A 10281-nucleotide genomic window follows, 5' to 3' on the forward strand; every position below is an offset into this window, starting at 1 on the left:
TTGTGTGTGGATGTACAAATGTATAACATTTTCATGATGCAAATAAGTGGGACTGATTGTACGGCAATGGAGACCACTCATTTATCTATGTTTTCTACCAAACATTCCTTCAGAACTAATTAAATAGCCAATCTAGTTTTAAACATATAAACAATATGTAAAGTAAATAAATAAATATAATTCTGCAATTTCTATAGCAAATATCTGGCCTGACTTTGCGCTAAATGCCCCATGTTACATTTTTATTACATTTGAATTCATGATCTGGTTAACAGAATACTGTAAATCAGCCCAGATACACTGTATCTGCTGCAGGTAAGTGTCAGAACAAACTGACTGAGAATATACTTACCTTCAGAAGCCGGCCAGATGGTTTCCATGGTCAGGAAGATGAGGGACATGTGGAGCGCCATGTCTTGGCAGTGGTTTTGGTTGAGCAAACACAGCTGTGATGGATTAACCTGCCACACTCTGTGAGTCTCTGTGAGTCCTGCCAGTGTCTCCGCTCTGTATATGGGAGTCCGATTTTACCTCTCACTTTCATTTCTGCAAAGTTTCATCCCACACAGCACGCCATTATGGCCTCAATTTAATATTGGCGAATTAGCTTATCAAATTATCAAGTATTTTTGGATACACTTTTACATTAACATATCAAAAACCACATGAGCTGTACTCAGTGTGCCTCCCCTGGTTAATCTAGGGCCCAGGTTATACACTGTATAGGTGTTTTTTTATGACAGTTGTAGCTATAATAAATAGAATAAAATTAGAGAAAAACACAATTCATCAGCTTATAAAAGTTATCTTTATTAAAAAAGGATGATTTCACAGTTACAAAATCTCTCATGTCCACTCTCAAATAGCTTAACAATGTTCTAATATACAATGTATTAGCTTGACTGGCCTGGACGAACACACATACATTCCCAGAGTCTTAGAAAACACAAAAAAATGATCAATCACATTCATACTTAATATTTTAAACACAAGACATTGATCCCTGCTTCCTTGTACATGCAGCAGCTGTCACCATCCTGCTATGTATTACAATTCCCATTCTATGTATGTGTCTTTTGACAGATACTCTGACAGTTTTTGGTGATGGTCGGAATTGTAGTCCAATGGGCGGCACGCTACTGGGGGACGATGGCTCCTGCTTGCACTGAAATCATATTATCCCCTCATTTGTGCATGGATGCAGAGAAGGAAGATACGTAACAGGTGAGAATTTAAGACAGACTCTACATGTGTCTTACTTAACTCTCCCTCTACATAAAGTGCGGAATTAAAAACCTCTGGATGGGACCGTTAGTCTCTGATACACATCTCCCATTAGGTTTCACTTATACATTTATGACGCTGAACTTTATAATTTGACCAATGAATAGAGACATGTGGCCTCATCCTAAGGGCTGATTTAGAAACTTCCTTTTAACATGTGAGTGATTTCAGTTCATAGATAAACTCATGTTTAGCTCACAGAGTATGCCTCTCATTTATCTAGCATCTAATACACCTGATACCTGCAAACTACATCTCCCAGAATGCTTGACCAACCTAATGGCTATCTAAGCATCATGGAGTATACATTTCCAAAATATCAGTGGTGTCAGGGTTACCTGCCCTATGCCAGCCTAGCTTAGCCAATTACCATCCCATCCGTGCTACAATTAATCAATGTTAACTCATTATTGCTATGTTTGGGCATCTGTAGTAATTGTACCTAGTGGCGCCTAATATCTATAGCGACCCTGGTTATTTTGAGATATACTTCTTTGACCCCCTAAATACCAGGTACAGAAGACATCAAAGATATATTTAACATTATTATCGCCCCCCAAGGTTATCGAGAGACAACAACTTCTCGTTCAATACAAATCATTTATAACATGCACAAATATATATATTTATTATAATATCAAAGACATATTTATATATATTGTTAAAGTTATTTAGCTTTCTGTTATATATTACTGATGTTGAACATAAGGAAAGTGAGTTTGTTGAGTTTTTCGTCACTGATTTTAAAGTCAACAAAACCCTTAGCTCAGTGAAAAAGAAAATCAGAAATCAATCAATCTTTCTGGATCAAAACGATCAAAGCGGACAAAGAATTAGAGGGAAATCAAAATAAATTGATAATTGTCTTTCTTTCTTCTATAATTTCATTTGTATTTTCGTGACTATGATTCTGGAATTGGATCTTTGAAGATCCAATAACATGGTAGATTATATAGAGTTATGGATTAAGCAGTTTTTATTACTTTTTGATTTATGAAGGAGGCTTTATTTTAAAGCAAAGTTCTCTTGACATAGTTTTTACCCCCTGCCCTAGAGATCTGTGTAGAGAAACGGTTGATATATATGCTGGATGAGGCATAGCCCTGATTACTTGGCCCAACAATTCCTATATATAATATTCCTTTATATATATATATATATATATATATATATATATACACACAGATCTAGGACAAGGGGTAAAGCCTATATTTCATGAGAGCTTAACTTTAAATATGGAGAGAGAGAGAGAGAGAGAGAGAGAGACTGTCTTGCAGTTTTCACTAAAACCTGTTCAAGGCAAACACACCACAAACTGGTAGTAAACTCACTAGAATTCGTTTCAGATCCTGGACTGATTAAAGCAGACTTTGACTCCTATTTACATGGGGGTAAGCTTAATATTTAGGAATCTGGCTAAACCTCTGTATGATTAAGAACGTTTCAAGCCCTATAGTATACACAGTGACAATCAATGGTAGTTTGCCAACGGCTATACACAAGGGTTGGGTATTAAGAGTGCGTTCAGTAAAGCGTAATATTTTGTGAATTTAACGTGAATTTCAGAAAACTACAAAATAATTCTTAAAATCAGCATTGCGGCCATTTTTGCTCCTTTGGCATACAATTTGTAAGTCATTTTAAATAAACAGCAACCTACACTTTAGTCAATTCTGTAAAATTGTCCTCCGTACGGATATTAGGGGAACATTCAGAGGACTTCCCGAGATTTATCATTCTTTAGATCGTGGACATTTTAAGGATCATAAGATTGTTTTTAAGTAAATGAGGTAAATAGACGAATATTGAACTAACCATCTGTACCAAGTTTGCTCTGTTAGGTTAGTGTAGAAAATGAAAAGGGAAATGTAAACTTTTGGATATAAAAGCTAAACTGGAATAGTTTGTGGAATTCTCCTGGGTGCGATAAGGGATCTTATCCTTTGACTTATATTAGAATTTAGTTTTGTCGTTAACTCGAGTTTTTGTGCAGACAGTGCATACGATAAACAATGAGATCATTTGGATCAATCAGAAAGTGAAGTCTGGATACATTTTAGCAGAGACATTTAAAAACATCAATACAGTAACCGTTTATGTGGACAATATATATCATTTTGGTTAAAATGGTATAGCTTAACTCGTGACACTACCAACCAAACCAATAATAACACACAAGGACATACATACATATTGTATATGGACACAGACCCACACGCATATATTTGGACACTCTATGACAAGACAGATTCACATTCTTTCCAAGCTTCGAGGACAATGTATTGGAAGCTGAAGATGGAATTTGAGTAATGCCATTTGCTTGTTGTCGTAAATTGTTGTATGTTAATTCAACTCGCATTTAGGCTGCAGACTCGCAGACATTGTGGTTGTGACGTTTTTTCTAAAAAAAAACAACGAAAAAAACAAACAAACGCATTTTAGACCTAGTGTTTATGGACAGATTTACATTACATAGTTAAATAAAAAAAATTCAAAATGGTCCATTCCATCAAATTCAGCCTTTTACACATCACTGATTTTTGCTTTTGATCCAAAAGAAAACAAAAGTGCCAGTTTGAAGATAACTCCAACTCATTTAATAAATGAGAAGAAAAAAATTATTGACTCTGGAAGTCAGATGTGTCCATTGATCAGGATCTTCTTGCCAAACATATAATCTACAACATCCCTAACTATTCTATTTTCTCAATGGAACCACACATTTAATAAACACATCTAATAAACAAACTATTTAGGCAGAGCATACCCCATCTTTATTGTTCTTACTGCAAATAACCCTTTTTCATTGTTGAAGGTGAAATCGCATTTCTTTAACTCTTAACAGATGCCTCTTGTACAGTCCATTTAATGAACATTTACTACAACGTAGATCAGAAGACTAGCCACTATTGCCTTAAAGTAATATTCCAAAACGCTGAAATTGCTAATTGTACGTTTTCGTTGTAGGTAAAGTCGATTGTAATAGTAAGCAGTTTATTCTTTCCAGATGTTTTAGGAATTTAGCATTTGATGTGTTAGTTATGGCCTCTACGTTTTATCCCTCTCAAAGACACCCTGGGTCTTGACTCACAGAGGCGCCACATCATCTGTAGGCACTGCAATGTCCAATTTGGGATTATGAAAACAACTTGGTCTTAAAACGACTAAATTCTGAATACTACTGAACGCATTGTGATATGGGTGATAAGTATGGTTTACTTTGCAGTCACTTTCTACTGACGGATTAGTTGATACAAAATATTTCCATATATTTTGGTTTGTTTTCATTTTATTTTTTCTATTACTTTCTATGAATGTTATTCTTAAAATATTTAAGAATATATTTAGCAGGTACAAAAAAAAAAGCTAATATTAGCACAAAGGAAAAAAAAAATGATATAATAAGAAGAGGCTCTGTTGTTTTCTTCAGCATTTTAGTGCATAAGTCTCTTGGTGTGTAGTTGACAGAGTAAGCCAAAGTGGAAATAAGTAACTCACCCTGATGTTGCGTCCCTCGATCATGTTCTTAAGTTTTATTGCCCAGTCGACGTTATGTGGCGCACAGAGGTGTCTATTTTTGCGGGTGATGAAGCTATGGAGGCAGAAGAGGGTGCAAAGAAAGGAAAGTGTTAAGAGTCATTAATTGAAACATCTTTTCCAAAATAAATATTGTTCACAGACGATGCATGACTCCAATATAAAACAACAGTGACATTGGGTGGCCATTGGGTGCCTTGGGGGGAAATTATCTTCATTGTGCTATTAGAAACCAGTTTATATAATAATAACGTAAATTAAAAAACCTGACCACAGTTTTCTGAAAAGAGCACATGGAATACTAACCTTTTATGGGGAAGAAAGGGACCAATATTTAATTTTCCTTAAAAAGTGACACTAATAGGTCCCCTCTTGTAATCAGAGTGTTCTGCAGATCTTCAATATATTTGTGTTATATGTAGGAGGGAGGGGGTTGGCCTCCTAGGCTACAGCTCAGTAGCCAATACTCATTTCTGGTGGCCACTATTTATCAAGGTCTAGGCAGAAGTGATCAGACTTTTTTGTTATTAAACTTTGAATATTTTTATGTTAAATTCTCTGTTTTTCATTAACCTCACCATTACTAACAATGTGTATAGTCAAATTAGCCTTCATTTTACATTGCTAAGCAATTCAGCCATAATCCTTCCTAGCGTCAGCACAGCTTTACACTCTATATTATACAAAGTACAGCAAGCTTTGAAGGACAAAATGTATGGCTACATTCTAACACCAAGCTGGGGAGATTGGAGGGCTCTATAAATGATAAATGGATACAAATTAACACCTCCAGTTAGGAGAATCCTTTTAAACTTACACGAGAGCTTTGATGTTGCACCCGTTGGTTCCATCCTGCATGTAATAAGCTTTCACTCTTTTTGCAGGAATTTGGATGTTTTTCACGTCCAGGCAGCAATCATTTATATCCGTATTTCTTCCGTAAACTGTGGGAGTAGAACAATAATAATGTTTAATGGAGAATTTCATTATACTGTAACCAGGTTCAATTACACGTTATTACACTGCTACCATACACCCACTGCTCTTATACACAGTGCTACCACACACACGGCTACCATGCACATTACTACAACACACATGGCTACACACACTGCTACCATACACATTACTACAACACACACACTGCTACACATACTGCTGCCTTACACATTACTACAACACACACACTGTTACCGTACACACACTTCTACCATACACCACTGCTCTTATACACACTGCTACCATACACACTGCTACAAACACTGCTACCACACACTGCTACAACACACACACTGCTACACACACTGCTACCATACACCCACTGCTCTTATACACAGTGCTACCACACACATGGCTCCACACACTGCTACACACACGGCTAAACACACGCCTACCACATGTCCACTGCTCTTATACACAGTGCTACCACACACACGGCTACACACACTGCTGCACACTCGGCTACACACACGCCCACCACAAGTCCACTGCTCTTATACACAGTGCTACCACACACACGGCTACACACACTGCTACCTTACACATTACTACAACACACACTACTACCTTACACCCACTGCTCTTATACACACTGCTACCGTACACTCACTGCTCTAATACACAGTGCTACCACACACATTGCTACACACACAGCTACACACATTGCTACCTTACACATTGCCACAACACACACACTGCTACACCCACTGCTACCATACACCCACTGCTCTTATACACAGTGCTACCACACACACTGCTACACATACTGCTACCTTACACATTTCTACAACACACACACTGCTATCTTACACATTAGTACAACACACACACTGCTATATATGTTATAATAGCACATTATATAGTATATATAATTATATAACTATTATATAGTATATAACATATATAGCATGTATCATATATTATATAACATATTGCGTGTATTATATATTAAATAACATATATAGCATGTATCATATATTATATAAGATATATTGTGTGTATTATATATTATATAACATATATAGCATGTATTATATATTATATAACATATATTGTGTGTATTATATATTATATAACATATATAGCATGTATTATATATTATATAACATATATTGTGTGTATTATATATTATATAACATATATAGCATGTATTATATATTATATAACATATATAGCATGTATTATATATTCTATAAGATATATTGTGTGTATTATATATTATATAAGATATATTGTGTGTATTATATATTATATAACATATATAGCATGTATTATATATTATATAAGATATATTGTGTGTATTATATATTATATAACATATATAGCATGTATTATATATTATATAAGATATATTGTGTGTATTATATATTATATAACATATATAGCATGTATTATATATTATATAACATATATAGCATGTATTATATATTATATAACATATATTGTGTGTATTATATATTATATAACATATATAGCATGTATTATATAACATAGGCTATTGATATAAAAATTAGAGGTCAGCAGTGTGATACAAGGACAGCATTTGATACAGATTACGGTATTTAATTCTAGCTGCTATACAGTAATATATATAGCCAGTAATAACTGATAAATATTAATATACTTTATCAGTACAGTATGAGTTACAAGTTCTATACATATTTTCACAATGCAAACACATAGAAAATGAGAACAATCAGCACATGAGACGGACTGGGTAGAAATTATGGGGTAATTCCATGAAAAGAGAATTATAGCGAACAAAAAAAAAGGGAATCACAAAATTTAGAACAAAGTAGCCGATTTATAAAAACTCAGCTAGTTTGGTGTGAATGTCCCTGTGAGTTTACCCCTCAGACCCAGTGTCCTGTACAGGGCATCACAGGCTTCTTGGTCTGATTTGATGAAAGTTCAGTATTTCTCTCCCATAGACTGTCTAGTAACTGTCAAGGTTCGTATTGACCAATCACAGTTGAGTATTGAGAGAAGATCAACCGAGACATAAAGTCAGACATCAAAGTAGACAGTCCTGACACACGGCTACAACAGAAAGACAAGGAAGCGACGCTTTCACCTGTTAAATATTGATTTAATTTAGGCATCAGTTTCTTAAACTGTGTGTCATGTTACGTTGACATTAAAAAAGGTAATTTTTTTATTTGTTTCCAATATTTTTTTTAAAAACATTCAATGTCCAATATAATAGGTCATCACGGATCTAAACAGCATGAACACGGAGTTGGTATTGTTAGTATTGGTTTATACATTTATTGGTAATTTTATTGATAAAATACTTCTTTTTAATTCAGATGTATAATTTTGATTAAATATGATTACATTTCAGAGTATACAGCGTTAAACGCTGTAAAATAAATCATGGATGGAGCACAGTCCAGGAGAGGAGGGACGGTGCTTGCAAAGTTCATACTTAGATCTTTGTTGTTACTTTTCCAGAATTACAGGAATTTAGGGAATATATTTGTTTTTAAACGATATGTTTTATCGGTGGCAATGTTTCTGCATTAATCTGACATAAATATATTAAAATAGTCCCTGGATTTTTTTATTGCAAGGCAACTATACTTGGGGGAAAAAATGACTAAACAAGATCAATCACTTAATAAAAGGGAATCTCCTTTGTAATGTCGCTATCTCTCTGTTGTAATGACCATTGTGGTGGACATTATAAACCTGGTAATGACATCACTTAGCTAACATTTTTTTCCCAGAATCATTTTTTGATAACAGAAGAATACAATTTGCCTATATAATTATTTTTCACTCAATAGAAATAATTCAGGAATGAAGGAGTTCTAGCTCAAAACAATTCAAAATAATTGAGCGGGTTATCCTGCAATTTTGATATATATTTTTATTTTTCCAGCTACTCGCTGTACCGAGAATTGTGATAAATTATACATTTTAAGCCCAACTTATTAAAATAAAAATAGAGCCATGTTGGAAAAACATTCCATTAAGATATTTTTGGATTAACTTTGCAATTTCCCGGCTCTCCACAATTTGTGGTTTAATGAATAAATCTCTGTTGTTTTCTATTTCATACATAAACAAAAACTCACAGCATTTTTCAAAATCCAAAACATGCAAAAAATGAATAGTTAGAATTATCAAATAAATAAAGCTTTGATTTGCAGAACATCTGGAATTGTCACTAGAATAATATAACTAAGCAAATGCATGTGTGATTATAATAATTGATGGCAGTAAATCTGCCCAGACAAATTGTATCTGCTGCCAGTGTCAGAGGTAAAATATACTTACCTTCAGAAGCTGCCCAGATAGAAACCATGATCAGGAAGATGAGGGACATGTGGAGCGCCATGTCTTGGCAGTGGTTTTGGTTGAGCAAACACAGCTGTGATGGATTAACCTGCCACACTCTGTGAGTCTCTGTGAGTCCTGCCAGTGTCTCCGCTCTATATATGGGAGTCCGATTTTAACTCTCACTTTCATTTCTGCAAAGTTTCATCCCACAGATCTTTAATTACTGGTATCCCCCCTGTCTGAATGGCAGGTCCAAAATTTCCCTCTTTTTTTTTTTTTTGTGTACAAACAACTTGTCTCGGGTAATGCCCTGTTTCTTTTGAAACTCTGGCTTCACGTTTTACTATGTTTTTGTGATATGTTTTTTCTTAGATATTGTGACTCATTGTTCTGGCTCCAAATAATATCTGTAGAACGTTTCTGTGCATTGCAGCAATAGAAGCAAGACATTTAGTAAAATGTAATTTGGAAAATGCAGTTGATTATTATAAATGTTACACATATACTTATAAACATGTACTAAAACGTTTGCAAAAAATAAACCTTTCTTGTTTGAAGAATTCTTATTACACATTGAATTCCATTTTTTTTTATGTTTTGTAGATGCATTTCCCACAAGCCACACAATATGGAATGATCATAGTTTGTGCAGCATGCATCAGGCTTGATTGGCATAAAGATTGCACCGTAAGCAGCACCACCAGCAAAATAATGTCAGACCCACAGAGGGGTGCGCAAAGCAAACAGACTTACTCAGAGATCAATTGATTGATTTTGCAAATCTTTAATTCCGCCCAGGGCTGGTGCAAGACTAGTTTGTCAACTTTGTGTGTCTCTTTCTTCACCCTTTGTGTGTCTTTTTCTTTCCTCTGTGTGCTCTTCCCCTGGCACTTTAGTGTGTATTTTTATCCCCTCCAGCCCCTCTTTGTGCCTCTTCCCACAGCCCCTCTATGTTTCTCCTTCTCTTCCCCCTTTGTGCTTCTCCTCTCCTCTCAGCCCTTCTGTGTGTCTCTTTGTTTGCCCCAGCCCCTCTGTGTATTTATTTGTTCCTCTCAGCCCCTCTGTGTCTATTTGCCTGCCAGCCCCCCTGTGTGTCTTTTTGTCCCCATGGCACCTCTATGTCCCCCCAGCCCTTCTGTGTGCTTCCATTTCTCCACCTCATTTGCAAACTGTGCC

At 35.3% G+C, this 10281-nt stretch overlaps 1 protein-coding gene across 1 annotated transcript; it reads right to left on the minus strand.

Annotated features, from left to right (window-relative positions):
* Positions 1 to 789: 789 nt before the first annotated feature.
* Positions 790 to 9220, minus strand: LOC134610574 (C-C motif chemokine 19-like). The gene is made up of 4 exons (XM_063453575.1): positions 9103 to 9220; positions 5639 to 5765; positions 4783 to 4876; positions 790 to 3685 (listed from the first exon to the last, which is right to left on the minus strand). The coding sequence occupies exons 1-4, from the start codon at positions 9161 to 9163 to the stop codon at positions 3644 to 3646; spliced, it is 324 nt and encodes a 107-aa protein (XP_063309645.1). The 5' UTR covers positions 9164 to 9220; the 3' UTR covers positions 790 to 3643.
* Between the last annotated feature and the right edge of the window lie 1061 nt (positions 9221 to 10281).

The sequence above is a fragment of the Pelobates fuscus genome, chromosome 5, assembly GCF_036172605.1.
Source record: "Pelobates fuscus isolate aPelFus1 chromosome 5, aPelFus1.pri, whole genome shotgun sequence".
NCBI classification, from domain to species: Eukaryota; Metazoa; Chordata; class Amphibia; order Anura; family Pelobatidae; genus Pelobates; species Pelobates fuscus.